This window comes from Chrysemys picta, chromosome 7, assembly GCF_011386835.1.
Source record: "Chrysemys picta bellii isolate R12L10 chromosome 7, ASM1138683v2, whole genome shotgun sequence".
NCBI lineage: Eukaryota > Metazoa > Chordata > Testudines > Emydidae > Chrysemys > Chrysemys picta.
The window spans coordinates 19,858,109-19,875,106 of record NC_088797.1 but is presented as its reverse complement, the minus strand read 5'-3'; the positions used below and the strand labels follow the sequence as shown (position 1 = coordinate 19,875,106).

At 44.0% G+C, this 16,998-nt stretch overlaps 1 protein-coding gene across 10 annotated transcripts in view; it reads right to left on the bottom strand.

Moving 5' to 3' along the window:
* Window positions 1-16,998, bottom strand: part of GRIP2 (glutamate receptor interacting protein 2) — a 472,776-nt gene that overhangs the window by 113,298 nt on the left and 342,480 nt on the right. The window contains exon 1 of one of the 10 annotated variants that reach the window (XM_008168032.3): window positions 1,663-2,500. The exons of 8 other annotated variants lie outside the window; for them this stretch is intronic. In XM_008168032.3, coding sequence (XP_008166254.2) covers window positions 1,663-1,702 — 40 coding nt within the window. In that variant the 5' untranslated portion in view covers window positions 1,703-2,500. Of the gene's footprint in view, window positions 1-1,662; window positions 2,501-16,998 lie in introns of those variants that run through there. One more of the 10 variants, XM_042849854.2, reaches the window with a different exon arrangement.

The following is a 16,998-nucleotide window of genomic DNA, read 5'->3' as shown; positions in this document are numbered from 1 at the left end:
CAATACCACCACCATCCTACAATAGGCTTGCGACCCCCAGTTTGGGTTGGGACCTCCAGTTTGAGAAACGCCGTGTTCTTTTGTAAAAGAACAGAAGAGACCAGATTTCACAGGGGAGATCAGATTTCATGGTCCATGATGCGTTTTTCATGACCGTGAATTTGATAGGCCCCTAGTCATCGGTGGCACAATCAGAGGAACTGGAGTGAGACTCACCAACATTGCATATAAACTACAGGACATCTGCCCACTGGTAACCACTTTGCATTACTAGATATCAACCAGCAGAGGTGAAAAGTCCTATATCCCATACTAATTCTCAGAGCCAATCAATCAGGGTCCTACCAAGAAGTTTCCAGAAGTCTCTTCATGTAGTGCCTGCATCCATGGCCTGTTGGAGCAGCTTCTCTCTGCCTAGAGAGAGATACTTCAATGGTTCAATCAGCTTGAAAAATGGACATCTTAACTTACTGAGAGGCAGTAAGTGGAGATCTGCATCTAACCTCCTTTAGTGTTATTAGCCACCCTGCTTAAGTGATAAGATGGCTTATGCCAGCTTCATTTTATCCTTTTATGAAGATCTAACAAGTGTACGTTATAGATTTTGGAGTGGAGGGGAGGAAGAAAATAGCATAGTATTTTTCAGATCGATTGACTTGGGTTCATTCATTCAGCCAGCTCAGGAGGTGGGAAAGAATGCATCCCCCCCACTAGATTGCTTCAAGCAATGCAGATTTATTTGGAATCCAAAATAACCCCTTTCTCCAGGCTCTGATGTTTTTGCTTTCACAAAGGGGGGGGGGGGGGGAGGAGAGCAAGCACATTTCATGCAGCATTGTAAATGAAAAACTACAACAAGCAGGGCTGTAGCATGCAACCACAAAAGTGCTCCAACATTTTAACCCCAGTCACACTTTCAGGACCACCCCACCTGGTGCCAGGCTTCTGTATCCAGAGCCTCATCCTCAATAAATTATTTAAAAGGTGCCCTTAAAGCCTTCATCTCTGCACAGGAATATGGGGGACAAAGGAGGCCTGTTTGATCCATATTAGTAGTTTACAGCCCTGCGTGTCCAAACATGGGTTTATCATCATCTTAGACTGGCAATTTTCTAGTGTGAACCAAGATCATTACGGTAGGCAGTGTAACAGTAGATTAGACCTGTGACACAGAATGGTGTCAGGGATCCAACTCTACTCATCAGGGTCCATTACTAACACACACACACACACACACACACACACCCCTCAGCTTTTATACACCTTGATCTTTAAAGTAAGAGAGAGAACAAGAGAGTACAGAGTTACATGAAGCCTCCATGAAACGTAATTGCCATAAAAATGTTCACAGAAGAGCAAATACAATATTTTGGGTGTCTTAAGAGCATACCATACACCACCCAGCTTTTAGTCAGATAAGGGATAAGAGGAGAGGCAGAGTGGTATGTACGGTGCTCTCCAATTGTTACAGAGAGAAATTCTTTTCAGAGGAGCAGAGGCACATTTTACAAATCAAAGCAATTAAGTCAGAGTAAAAACCAAGCTCTTTTGAAACACTCCAGTAAAGGTGGGCATACATTGGTTATTGGGTTTGATAGTAGTTAAAAGAAATCAAGTGACATGAAAGTAAACTGGTGGGGGGGAAAATACAGGCTCACTCACCGAAGTCTGACTGCAAATCCTTTTTCAGTCCACAAAGCATGTTTGCTATTATCTATCAAAGCATTCAGCTAATTGCAATACCAGCTCCTTTCTGTCTCTCCCTGGCTGTACTGGAATCACTTCACAGCAAGCTCACTTTCAGTCTGTCTCCCACCACAGAGCAGGGTTACAATGCACGCTATGCTTCTCCACTTAAAGGGAGCAAAGTCCTATTGACTCCACTTTATGAAGACTCCCAGCAAATGTTGCACTCCCTTTAACAAAATTCTAAACAGGGCTAGTTAAAATGAGAATCTCAAGATCCAGTCTGGTTTGACAAGAACAAAACCAAACCAGAGGCTAAAGGATCTTTAGCTGTTCTTACAAATCCAGCAATAGATCGGTCAGACTGGCCACTCGACATTTGTGGAGCACAAGTTATAAATGCAATGATTAAAACGAACAGCTGGTTGAAGGAGCAGCAACAGCTGAGCACTGGCTCGCTGGCAGATGCAGCAAACATGAAGCACACACTTCATTCCCAGCAATATTCCAACTTGTACCAGGTTGGTTGAGAGCAGCCATCATTCCACATGGGCAGTGTCCTTGCCCTTTGCACAAAACCTTTTGTCCCGCAGCATGAGTCACACAAAAAATCCTGGAGATGGTGAAGCTCCTCCCTGGAGGAGATTCCCTTCGGTGCCTCCAGGACCTTTCTGTGCACGATCCCAGTGGCAGAAGTTGGACGGCAGCTAAACCTTATGGAAATCTCCAAGTGGCAGCAGCATTTCCGAGCATGGGAATAGGCTGAGACTGCAGTACTGCTTGACAGGCTTTCCTCTCCCCCACCCCCTTTGGCAAATGCCTAGAGAGCTTCCAGCACCTTTCAAGGCAATGTCAAGCTGCTGTCAAAGCATTCGACTCCCTCCCCAAAACAGAGTGCAAGAGAGAATGAAGCTGCGATTCTAGGTCCTGCCTACAGCATTTTCTGAAAACTCAATTTAACCCCTTCTTGGAAGGGCAGGCTGGCAACCTCTGCATGTTTTCTTTGCTCAGTTTAACTCTCTCTGGAGAAGAGAAAGGATTGAGATTTTGGGGCGGGGGGGGGGGGAGGTGAAGGGCTTTGGTCACAAGTGCACCAAGGGACAGACCATATCTGAAATATCTGTGTTTTGCCCAAACCCCATATAGAGTGACCAGACAGCAGGTGTGAAAAATCAGGAGAGTGGGCGTGGGGAGGGGGGGAGAAATAGGAGCCTATATAAGAAAGACCCCAAAATCAGGACATCTGGTCACCCTAACCCCATATACGTTATGGAAATGGAGAAAGGGCAAAAGGAACATAAGCTCTCAGACACTTCTAGGAAGAATAGTAATGTCTGCAATTTGAGTAGGCAGGATACAAGATAATATGGTGATCAAGTCTTGTGCTTAGGGTATAAACAGAACAGCAGCAGGGAATTTTACCCTCTGCTATAGGCTGCTTGGCGTATTACACTGAAGCATCGGACACGAGTCACCGGACAAGAAGTTGTCATAACAGACCAATATTCCTGCAAATTGCTTCCTTCTGTTATTGGACCAGGAGCCCCACACACTGTCCCGTGAGAATGACTCTGTGTTCCTTCCCCACTGTCTAAATGCTGAAAAGATTGTGCTGTGAAGTCAGAACTTCTCCCATTCCATGTCCCACACCTAAGGTCCAGTCTACACTAGAAGAGCTTTTGCTGGGATAGCTATCTTGGCAGACACAGCGCAAGAGTGCTTTTGGCAGCATAGCTCATGACCAGAGCCCTACCAAATTCACGGTCCATTTTGAAAATTTTCACGGTCATGGGATTTTTAAAATTGTAAATTTCATGATTTCAGCTATTTAAATCTGAAATTTCACAGTGTTGTAATTGTATGGGTCCTGACCCAGAAAGGAGTTGGGGGGAGGAGTGTCAAGGTTATTGTGTGTGTGTGGGGGGGGGGGGGGGGGGGGTTGCAGTACTGCTACCCTTACTTCTGCTGGTGAGATGCTGCCTTCAGAGCTGGGTGCCTGGCTAACAGCCGCTGCTCTCCAGCTGCGCAGCTCTGAAGGCAGCGCAGAAGTAAGGGAGGCAATACAGCGACCCCTCTAAAATAATCTGGTGACCCTCCGGCAACTTCCTTTTGGGTCAGGACCCCCAATGTGAGAAACGCTGGTCTGTGAAAGCTGTATAGTATAGGGTAAAAGCACATAAAAGACCAGATTTCATGGGGTGAGACCAGATTTCACAGCCCGTGATGCGTTTTTCATGGCCATGAATTTGATAGGGCCCTACTCATGACTTATGCTAGTTCTCCAAACAAAATAAGTCACACCTCAACCCCGATATAATGCGACCTGATATAACACGGGTTCGCATACAACGCAGTAAAGTAGCGCTCCGGCGGATCAGTGCATCAGCTCCCAGCCGCAGCGCTCCCCTTCCCGCCGCCGGTGAGTGCAGGGAGGTTGGGGGAAGGACGTCCCTCCATACTCACCTGCAACGGGAAGCAGAGTACCACGGCTGAGAACTGGCGGAGTGGAGCAGGCTGAGGCCGGGCTGCTCCGCTTCCGCCACTGCCGGTGAGTGCGGGACCTTTCCCCAACCCACCGCAACGACACCGCTGGGCCGGGGCTGCGGCGCTCCGCTTCCCACCGTAGGAGAGTACAGGGGGCGTCCTTTCCCCAACCTCCCCACACTCACCGGCGGTGGGAAGCGGAGCGCTGCGGCTGGGAGTTGGTAGAGTGGAGCGGGCTGGGGCCGGGCTGCTCCGCTTCCCACCGCTGCCGGTGAGCTCACGGGGCGGGGTGTGTGGATAGCGGTCGGGGCAGTCAGGGGACAGGGAGCAGGGGGGTTGGGTAGAGGGTGGGGTTCTAGGGGTGATTAGGGATGGGGGTCTCTGGAGGGGGTGGTCAGGGGACAAGGAGCAGGGGGGCCAAAGCAAGTTCAATATAACGCGGTCTCACCTATAGCACAGCAAGATTTTTTGGCTCCAGAGGACCATGTCATATCGGGGTAAAGGTGTATTTGCAAGAGGTTTCTTGTGATGGTGGTGGTTTTGTTGTTGTTGTTTTGCTGGTATAACTGCATCTACAGTAGAACTTTTGCTAGTATAACAATGTCATAACCAACATTGTACTGGCAAAAAAGTTTCTAGTGTAGACCTGGCCTAAATATTCAAGATTCCTGTGTGCTTAGCAGTGAAGTGTGGACAAGTGGGCTTCACGGAGGGAAGCCTAAACTTTCTGCTGGGATTGAAGTGCAGCAACGTCTTTATCTTGGCATGAAGGCAGCTGTTTTGTGCTCAGATGCCTTACACAAAAGGGATATAATTAGTAAAACAAACACATGATATTTTGGTCCACAATTTGTGTGAGTATTTTTTTTTTAAAGTTCTGTTTGACAATAGATGTAGTTAGTAATTGAGCTGAAGTTTGTAATTAAAAATCTTTTCACACTGCTATTAATGTTTTTGCAGTGGAGAAACTGTGTCTTAAAAAAATTACATTGTGCTATACTTGAAGATTTCTTTTTAAGAAACAAATATAATTAGAAGCTGATAATTTGAGAAAGATGCACTGCGTTGGTTGCAATGAAATGGACATTAAATCTACAATAGATTGCTTTAAAAAAGTATAAATACCCTGATATGTTTACTGCCACCATCAAAATGATCAGCTATTGAAAAAGGACAACCATAGAGGACGTGGGAGGAGGGTAGATGAAAGAATGAAGATGTTTACTTTATGGATACTGGCCAATGCATATAAACACTATGCCTACTCAAAATTGATGACGGCAATATTTTATAGTGGAAGTGAACAGCTTGAATCTCTTCCAAATAATATTTTTTTTTTTTTTTTAAGAAGTACACCACATATGTGGAGACCAAAAATATATATAGATCTTCATGTTGTCATGTATGGTTACCAGAAATGTTAGTATGAGGCATCAATCTAAACTGTGACTGGATGAACCAAAGCAAGTAGAGCTTTGACTTGTGATAATCTGCACATCCTCTACCTCTTGACAGTAACTTTGATTGAAGTGTCCTGAATTAAATAGCTATCCAACCATACTCCTATAGTGATGTATGTATAGAAGTGCCTAACTTTAAATAAATAAAATAAATAAAAAGGTTCTTACTGAAACTGGATGCTAATTTCTAGCTAGAAAAAAATAAGTTAATTGAATAGTAAATGAAATACCAAAAACCTTTCACAGAAAATTCTGCATTCTTGGCATGCCCAAAACTTCCACTAACTTCTGTGAAAATGTTGAATGTGCAAAGAATGCAAGATCAGGCCTCACATCTTATTTCAAATGCTAAGCTGAAGACAGCACAACTTCAAGACAGCTTCATCACAAAACCAGATTCCATGGTCCATATAAAACATTTCCCAGTCCAGCTTCTTGAGAATTACACACTACTACACCTGGATGAAAGACAGTTGAAAGGCATTAAGTCTAAGTAAAAAGGCGATTTTTTTCTCAGGGAAAAGTAGTCTAGAGAAATCACTCACCAGCCATCTGTTTAAAATTTAGTTTGCACTAACTATTGGCCAACAGCAATCAGGAATATCTAGATTTGCATATATTCACATAGAAACATAAAAACTAAGTTTAAACCTGCCATTTCTAGTCTTCCCACCTCCCCACCTTTGAAATTTTGTAACCAATCACTGAGCACCATCTAGTCCAATGTAAAGTTCACTAAAAGTAAGTTCCATTGGATCTAGGTTGGTTGGCACATTGTAAATACAGAATATACTTTACACAAACAAACAACAGAGCTGGGGGTAGAAGCGGGCAGAGAACCAGCTTATTCAAAACATTGATATGGTCCACTGCTTCACTGCTGTGAATAACCGAAGTTTGCTGATCCAACACTTATTTAACAACGTTAAATAACATTAACATTCCCCCTCCCCCTGATCCTATAGCAATGATCCAAACCCTGTGTGATATTACAGCAAAATATTGTAATGGTCTATCAAGGAAAAAAATACACAGTGTTTGGAAAAATGTAAAAGTATCTTATGTCACTCTATAGTAGTATTTCCCAGGAGATTCTCCAAAGACAGCTACATTGCTGCTGTCCAATAAACAGCAAGCCACAAAAAATGGCAAGTAGAAAAACACTTATTGCATAGGAGACACAGAATCTGACCACATATGAACCCACATTAGCAGCAAATGAAATGCTTGGGTTAGGGCTGGTTCATAAGAAAATGATCCAGAAACTTTCAGCTAAAAAGATGAGGTTCAAGGGAGTTTGGGTGACCTCCCACACCCCCAATCACATAATATGGCTCTATGGTTTCACCTGGGACTGGAGATCCAAAATTGCCACTTTTTGTCTGTCATGCTAGAAGTGTAAGAAATACTGGACATCTCAGAAGAAAGCCAGTTATTTGTGAGACTTCCCAACCCAGTTTTGCATAAAGAGGTTCAGACAGTTTAGATTACGAATCCCAACCTCACCCATTTTTGGAGGTTTGCCCACCTCTCCCTATATATTATTAACAGGAGTGCCTAGCTGGTTACCTTACCAGCCACCACCTACTGTAATTACTCCATTCTATTGCCACAGAAACCACACTTAGCTAGCTGTGCTTATTTAAAATAGCTAAACACCTATGGGTCAGATTCAGACCTATTAATGAGGAAAGTAGATACAATTTGGCTCTACATAGCTAAAACTCTGCAACACACCACCACTAATTTTCTTCCCACGAGCAAAAAGCCTTGAACTTTAAAAGACGCCTTGTATCCAAGAAACCTAGACACAGAGCCAGAGGACAAGCATTTCTGTATTGCTCTATCCATTAAGAGCAAATTCCACCAGCTAGTCTTAAAAGCGAATTTATTATCAATAAATGGACACTACACAATAAATTGACCCATCTAATAGGCAGTTAGGGCCCTTGCTTCACAAAGACATACAGGCTGTTACTCTCCCTTTTGGTGCTCTATTTTAAAGGGGCTGCTTTCTGAAACCCCAATCTATTTTCTTCATCATTGAAGGGAAATAAAAACGATAACTATACATTTTTCTCCTTAAACAACAACAACATTATTCACATCTATCGTTGCCCAATAGCAACGGCCATGTCTGTGGGTGGGAGCAAACAGGGAATTGAATAGGGGATGCCTCCCAGGAGTGTGATTAATGGGGGGAAAAGGGAGTGCTGCAGTGACCCCTACATCTGACAACGGCTCTTGGAAGTTCGAGGATTATGCATGTCACATGTCTGCCAGCCACCCCTAACAAGGCTGGAATGCACATTAAGATAATAGACTCTTATTCAATACCAACCCCCCCTTACAGTAATGTCAGTGGAAGATCAGATTTTAATAAAAACAACCCCCCCCCCACACACACACACGCCATAGGCCATTTGGAGTTACCATGTTCCTGGTGAATACAAACACACGCTGCACTAATAAAATGGGGCAGAAGTGTCTTTCCTCTTTCACATGCATAACTTTACCAAGGGAAATTGTGTTTAAGATGCATTTAAACAAAAATAGGATAGAATTCATCCCAGGAAAAACTCCACTGGCCTCCTGGGGTTTACACCAGGTATGGAAGTACCAGCCCAGCCTGCATTCAAGCCATAACAAGTCAACTTGTGATAGCTCATTTTTCAGGCACCCTGCCTCTTTTAGTGCCCTCCTGTGGGCCCCTTAAGAACTGCTTGCAGGCTTTCATATGCACAAAACACCCACTGCCTGGAGCTGGTTTAATAACACACACACAGTTTTTAATCTTCCGGGTCCCAAAATAAAGCCCATCACCACACAAAGGTCCATACTTCGCTCTGGTGTCTTCTCTCACTGCCAAAGCTCCTCTTCTTCTGTTCCAGTCTGGTCTCACCACCTGTCCTCCCAGCTCTTCTTATCTGGAGCTGAGCCTTCTGGCACTAGCCTGTGAGCCTCCAAATGTCTATACCCCCAAATGCCACCCAGGTTACCCACGAGAACCTCCTGCTCCTGGGCTGCTCTGTGTCACGACTCCCTTGGTCTCAGGCTCTTCCCTGCAGGAGCTCTTCACACTCCCTGTAGTCTCTCTACCCTTTCCTCAGCATCCCCCTTCATTGCAGCTACCTGCTGCTTTTCATAGGGCAATCACCCTGATCTCTCCCAGGTGCGACTCATGTAATCAGGGCTGGCTAGCCCCAGTCCTCCAGCAGCGAGCCACCCTGTTACAGAGAGACAAGGTGCCTAAGTGAGTCAATCTTCTGAGTGTCTCTCACAACAGAAGGTATCAGAGGGGTAGCCGTGTTAGTCTGAGTCTATAAAAAGCAACAGAGGGTCCTGTGGCACCTTTAAGACTAACAGAAGTATTGGGAGCATAAGCTTTCGTGGGTAAGAACCTCACTTCGTCAGATGCTTTTTACAGATTCAGACTAACATGGCTACCCCTCTGATACTTGACACCATGCAAGACACTGCATTTAGCCGTATGGAATGGAAATCTATCAACCCCATGAAGAAACTTGCACAAATACAGACATGCATCTGAAGAAGTGAGGTTCTTACCCATGAAAGCTTATGCTCCCAATACTTCTGTTAGTCTTAAAGGTGCCACAGGACCCTCTGTTGCTTTTCACAAGAGAACTTGGTCCAATAAAAGATATTACCTCACCCACCTTGTCTCTCATATCCTAGGACCAACAAGGCTACACACCACTGCATATCCTGTTAAGGACATTCAACTTGAAATGGACTAATTTTAAAAAACCACCACCAAGAATATTCTCAGAGTACTCCAACATAAAACTGCCTAATTTATTGTCTAACATTTAAATCGTTTTTTTTCTCCCTGTCCCCTGCTGAAGTTTAGAAATGTCTTTTGGGTGGATTGAAGAGCACTACCACCAAATGTGTTCAGGCCCACCTCACCATCCCCTTGCCTTCCTCTCTATGCACTCACCTGCCTGCTGCCTCTGCAAATTCAGCTTTGGTGCTGCCATTCCTGGAAAAATGTTCCCTTACAGGGCATGGAGAAAAAAGGGAGCATGAGGACACCCTCCAGAGCAGAGTGAGAGTGCAGTCAGCAGGCAAGTGAATGAGAAAGGAAGTACAACTGCCCATCAGCAAAATAATGGAGTTGGACTACATGAAACACTGTCAAATGGGCATAGTAACCAAACCAGAAAAGCTCTCTCCCCCCACAGTTGCTGTCAGTTATAATGATCTCGTGGTTACTTTTAACAATAAAAGTCAACTTTTTCTAGGTAGAAAATGTGCTTTTAATTAGAAATGACAATTTATAAAACAGTCATGGCAGAGGCTGAGTAGCTTTTTGTACATGCATGCCCCACTATTAAAGAGGAACTTTTACAAAAGCCCCTAGGGTCTGCACATTCCATTGTGATGTGTCAGATTGTTTTGTAGCACCAGGCAAAATTAACAACTTCAAATGTGGGCCAAAGATCATAAATTATAGGATACAACTCTTGTGCTGGCATTGCAGCTACAGTGAAACCAGTGCTAAGAACCACACACCTCCAACAAGCAACTGTCTTAAACCAGTTCACAGTGTCTACCAAGGTTTTGTGTTTAACTTTATTTCACCTTTAGTTAGAGGAACAACTAAATTAGATGTTTAAGATCAAATTACAGTTTTAAATAATCAACTGTCCAAGAGTTAATTCCCCAACTTCCCCTAGCTTAAAGATCTCTGTAGTGGGAGGACATGTTCTTTTCATTCTAATAGATGTGGCTTGTGTTTGAGGTGTTTCTCCTTCTACATGGTCAATCTGAAGTGGGGAATGAGACAAGAGACTGGCCTGGTGTTAGTACAGACCCTGCACTGTTGTTTATACTCAGTGCAGAGCACTAGTTGAGAGACAGGGCTAGTTCCCAGGCCTCCTTCCCAACCTGCAATGACACTACTGCTCAGGCACTAAGAAATAAACAGAGCAGAGCTCAATTTACTTGAGCGCCATAGAAAATGAGATGTGTTTGTGGGAGAGGGTAAGTTATGTCTAGTATGGAGCCCCAGAGGGTATCCCACCCGCGCCTCCCTGCCTGAGACTGAATATCCTGTACAACGTTCAAGTACTCAGAAGCTGCCATTTGTCTCTGAACATGAAAGTTGCATTGTTTTCATTTGATGCAAGAAAAGATGCTAAGATTGGAAGAGTAGGATATTTTGGAAGACCACAGGAAATGACTCTTGATATTAAGGAACAAAGCGCATTTAATGGGTAGCTCTTGAGACAGATTGGACATGTGCATAGTAAGTGTAGGATTGGAAAAGATTTAAAGAGGTCATCTAGTCCATTCCCTTTGTTTAGGCAGAATTAAGTGTCCCTAGACCGTCCAGGAGAGGAATTTGTTTAACTTGTTCTTTATAACCTCCAATGATTGAGATTCCACAATCTCCCTATGTAATCTGTTCCGTGCTTAACTACCCTTATAGTTGGAAAGTTTTCCTAATGTCTAACCTAAATCTTTGTTGTTCCTCCTCTGCCTTCTCTTCTTCTCTAGGTGCTCCTCCCTTACCTTGTTCTAATGCCTTGGGCTGTCCTCTGCTCTCAACGCAGAGCTGCACAGCAGTAAGGGAAGTGTTCTCACCCTCCCTGCCAAACACATTATTTTCCAATCTGTCTTGTAGCATTGCTCTGGATTCTATAGCACTCGTATGGACTTCTCTCTGCAAAGTGTTGGCTCAGCTTGGGCATTGGTGGAGGGCTGAACTCACCAGCGCCTTGAGGCCTTTCTGTGCTAGCCTCATCGGCATAAAAAGCCTGCAAAGTAGTCCATAAAGCCTCCCTAGGAATACCCTTGATATGGGAGAAGAGGCATCCCACCTTCCCTGAAAGGCCTCTGGCCAGTTCTACTCCTACCCTCAGCAAAAATACAATATCTGCTGGTCCAATCTTTGCCCTATCCCCCCAGTTATCAATACAATAAAATCCACTAATTCTATGGCCTTTCACCCTAGCTTTGTGACTTGTGTAAAGTACATTTTATACAGCACAGACTTAATGGATTCCTTTTTGCATAGCGTGGGCAGGATCTTCAAAAGCTCTCACTGACCTAATGGGGCTGCCATTCAAGTCATTGGGAGTTTAACCATTGACTTCACAATTAAGCTTTTGAAAATGAATAACCTCATGCTGAAGTGGATCCCAGCTGCTTGTTGGATCCCTACATTTTCAAGGCCATCTCCCCTAGAGACTTGGAGTGCAGAGAGAAGGTGAGATTTACATTTATTGATGTTAATCCCTAGGCCCCACCCGACCACTTTCCCCCAAGCCCCCACCCCCATCCCACCCGCGCTTTGCCCCAGGCCATGCCTCCCACCCCCACTCTGCCTCTTCCCACCGAGTACCACCCTCCTCCCCCAAGCGCACCCCATCCCTGCTCCTCCCCCTCCCTCCCAGCGCCTCCTGCACCCCATGGAACAGCTGATCGTGGCAGGTGGGAGGCACTGGGAGGGGGAGGAGTGGATTGGTGAGGCAGCAGGTAGGTGGGAGGCGCTGGGGGGCATGGGAGGAGCTGACCGATGGTGGGTGCCAAGCACCCACTAATTTTCAGCACCCATGCCTGAAGCATGTATAGCGCTTGCACATTACAGCCGCTTCTTTTCCTAGACTCTGTGTGTGTGTGTGTGTGTGTGTACCTGCTTTAACCTTGTAAATAACAATTTCTTTTTCCTAGTTAATACATTTTTAGTCCATTTATTATAGGACTGGCTACAAAAGTTGTCTTTGGTGAGAGATCTGTGGTGCAGTTGACCTGCGGTAAGTGACTGGTCCTCTGGGACTGAGAATAACCTGAATATTGTTGTGATTTTTGGTATAAGGGACTATCACAAAGGCAAGTTTGCCTGGGTGGCAAGAGAATCATAGGACTGAAAGGGACCTCAAGAGGTCTTCTAGTCCAGGGGTCCTCAACTTTTTTCTTTCCGAGGCCCACTCCAACAAGGAATAAAAACTCCATGGCCCACCTGTGCCAAAACTACTGGTTTTCTACATGTAAGAGTCAGGGCCAGCAGTAGGGTAACAAGCAGGGCAATTGCCTGGGCCCCATGGCACAGGGCCCCCTGTGAAGTTAAGTTGCTCAGGCTTTGGCTTCAGCCCCAGTGGCAGGGCTCTGGGCCCCAGGCTTCAGCCCCATGCAGTGGAGCTTTGGCTTTCTACCCTAGACCCCCTGAAACCTGCTTGCAGCCCCCCGGGGGGCCCAGACCCTTGGTTGAGAACCACTGATCTAGTCCAGTCCCCTGCACTCAAGGCAGGACTAAATATTATCTAGACCATCCCTGATGGGAGGTTTTTTATGAGCAAGACAGATTCCACAACCTCCCTAGGCAATTTAATCCAGTGCTTAACTAACCTGACAGTTAGCGAGTTTTTCCTAATATCCAACCTAAACCTCTCTTGCTGCAATTTAAGCCCATTGCTTCTTGTCCTACCCTCAGAGGTTAAGAACAATTTTTCTCCCTCCTCTTTGTAACAACTTTTAGACCCGAGTGCCAAAGGGGTCTGTCTGGGACTCCATCGTAAGGCTAGTGCTTGAGGAGTTCACACTTGATTGGTTGTGTGTTCTATACTTGGATTTCACCAGTTTGAGGTTTGTGCCCTACTTCTTAACAGTCTGCCATGAGGTTGATATGTTCATGAGCTACTCCAGACAGCCTGACTCAAAGGTCCTCATGAATTGGTAAATTCTGTTTGGCCACAGTTCACTTGGACTCGTGTCTCTCTCGCCACATCTTGGGTGAGGTATATGTCAGAGTGGGAAACGACCAAACGGGCATTGAATTTAATACTCCAGTTATAACTCTCATCGTGGCATTAAGCTGCGCATTCAGAAATTTGGTATGTGAGCTGCTGGCCCAGTCTGGTGTGCTATATATTCTGCAGTTGAGCAGAGGAGTACTAGAATTGCTGTTCAACGTGTGTGCACGTTCGCACCCCGTATTGTGCATAAGAGTTTTTGAATGAGGCTCGTTCTTTGCAGGTCATTCTTGACGAGCTTTTAAAAAAAAAAAAGAAAAAAAAGTCAAGGTTCTGTCCAAAGTTATATCCTAATACCTGTGATAGGGCTTGTTTCAGACCCGGTGATCACAAAAGGTGACATGAAGTGGTTTCTTTTCAGCTTTGTTGTTTAGGTGAAAGGCTATTTCCGAAGTTTGGGAGGTATTGGGGCAGAGCTTCCAATATTGAAAGTATTCCGCCATTTTGAAGTCAGTAGAGAGGATGTTGCCAATAGTGGTGAATGGTGCCAATAGTACTGCCGGAGTGATGTCATCAGCATAAATGAATGTACGTGCAATTGTGCCAGGTAAGTCATTAATATATACATCACTGAATAGATCTCCCAACCATGCTTGTCCCTTTGGCCCAAAATTCTTCAGGAATTCAGGAGAAATACAGTCCTTGCCAGCAGTTTTTCTGCATCTAGTGGCTAGAAGAGCCTCGTTTATTTCTTCTATAGCAGTGGTTTTCAATCTTTTTTCCCATTTGTGGACCCCTAAAAAATTTTGAAGGCGGTGCAGACCCCTTTGGAAATCTTAGGCAGTCTGCGGACCCGCCCAGGGTTCCATGTACCACTGGTTGAAAACCACTGATCTATAGCATATGGAGATGATAGTGGTGAAGTTGCAGCTCTTTTCTAAACTTCCTGTATAACCATCTTATTAATTTAGGTCTTTGAATTATGAAGACCACCACCAACAATATTGGCCATTGCTGTCAGTTGATGGTGTTTTATGGAATCAGTGGCTCCAAGCTTATGGAGCAATGCTCAGGTTTTGCAAACAGAATGAGGGAAGTCAAGATCCTCCACTGTCTCATTCCATCTCTTCAGGTGAGCATAGTTCAGGGACTATTAGTCCCTTTCCATTGAATGACATACTATTATTGTAATAGAACTGATCAAGAATTTTGCATCAGAATGGATTTTCAAACAGAAAATGCAGTTTCCACATGACATTTTTTATTTTCCATCAGGAAAATTGAAATGACATTTAATTTTCAAGTCAGTTCGATTCAAAATCAGAATATTTAATTATTTAACTGACTCAAAATGTTTTATTTTGAATCATTTTCACAAAACATTAGACTGCCTTATAGGAGAGGTCATTCAGGCTCCATTCTGTCTAATGGATTGTGCTCCCTAGAGGACTAGATCTCCCATAACGCAATGCAGATTCTCCTCTAACTGAGCTGTGTGGTGCATTATAGGAGACACAGTTCAGCCGGGGAGCTTGGCCCATACGGGAGAATGGGGGCATCAGTCTCCCAAATTACAACTCCCATAAAAGTTAATGGGCCACTGGAGAAAGTACAGTTTCATACTCAATTAACTCTAAATGACGCATTTCAGGACAGTCCAATAAACCAAAATGAACACATTTTGATTTTGGAATGTTTGTGTGTTTTGTTCCATTCAAAAATTCCCAAACAAAATATTTCAATTTTCTTAACTGAATTTTTTCCCCCATGGAACAGAAATTCTGAAAATTTCAACTTTTCATCCCAATTTGGGACAAAAACAAAAATGTTAAAGTGTCAGAATTTCTGGAGGGATGGAAATTCCAATTTTCACACTCATCTCTAGTTGTAATTCGTAACAGATCTGTGACCCCTAAAATGCAGTGGTGCGCGTACTACATGTAATGAGAATTCAAGACTTCAATCAGCAGCACTCAAAATCCTCCTGCTGAAGGAGCATAAGTTCTTACCACTGGAGCTAAAATAGGATCTCCTTTAGCTATTAGCAGTATAGGGCCTAGGATGTGAAGTTGAGACATCCTAATTCCATCCAGTGGAGGGCATAGCTCAAACACATGCAGAAACAGTTCTTTATAGTTTCAAGGGTAAGTACTATCATTAGGCAGAATTCAAGTGCACCCCTTCCTCCAATTTACATAAGAACTCTGTTTTCCACTTGTAAGATTTCCCCTGGCACCACTATCTTCACAGGGACACTGTGCCAAATCAAATGGAAAAATAAGTGAGCAGGTCACAACTCTTAATAGGTGTCACATAGTTTCTTTTCAATAAGTAGCAGTGTAACAATGCATTAATGAGAAATGAAACACCATGTTAACACGAATTTGCATAGTATTAAACCATGATGCTTTGCTTTTCTAGTCTCCTTCCAAACCTTCCTGACTGGCATATGAATCAAAAATGAAATGTAATTGCCAGGGTATTCAGCAAAATCATTGAGTTTCTGCTTAATAAAGCTTCATTTGTACACTGGTGCATCAGAAACCCTCTCTCCAAGGTGCTATATTAACTAGCGCAGATGTAAAATATTGTGCAGGGTTTATTCTAATAAGCATTTCGACAGAGGGAAAAAAAGAAGGAAGATTGATCGTGAAGTTTTACAGAAGAGCTGGAAAAAGTAGAAACTGAAACCTGCATTATGGTAAAGCAAGCAACAAGACTTCATTATTTACACACAGCAGCTTAAAGAGCATTCACATAGAGTCGCAGAACTGTAGGCCTGGAATGGACATCGATAGGTCATCTAGTCCAGTCCTGCAATGGGGCAGGACTAAGTATTATCTGGATGATCCCTAACAGGTGTTTGTCTAACTTAGTCTCAAAAACCTCCAATGATGGATATTCCACAGCCTCCCTAGGTAATTTATTCCCATGTTTAACTACCTCTTGCAGTTAGGAAGGTTTTCCTAAATCTCCCTTGCTGCATTTTAAGTCCATTACTTCTTGCCCTGTTCTCAGTGGATAAGGAGAAAAAAAATTAATCACCCTCCTCTTTATAACAACCTTTGATGGATTTGAAGATTATGTCCCCTTAGCCTTCTCTTCTCCAGAAGAAACAAACCCAGTTTTCTCAGTCATTCCTTGTAGGTCATGTTTTCGAGACCTTTAATCATTTTAGTTGCTTCTCTCCTAAGTCAGCCCTGCCTCCTCGTTAACCCACAGGGGAAAGGTTTCAGAGTAGCAGCCATGTTAGTCTGTATCCGCAAAAAGAACAGGAGTACTTGTGGCACCTTAGAGACTAACAAATTTATTAGAGCATAAGCTTTCGTGGACTACAGCCCACTTCTTCGGATGCATATGCAAATTTGTTAGTCTCTAAGGTGCCACAATTACTCCTGTTCTTTCCACAGGGGAAAGATGATCACCAGGGATCTCAAAGCCTTGCGCTAGTTACTCCTGAGGGCATTCTGTGCCAAAAAAAATTTAAAATTTTGTCCCCCCCACAAAAATTAAAAATTCTGCAAATTTCATTTGTCAAATAAATCTGGAGTCTCCACCATGGCACAGGCCTACAGGGAGATCACTGTGCAGCTCCCCCCCAGGACACGGACTCAGTGATGAGGCTGAACCAAACCCTGACACAGCGCAAG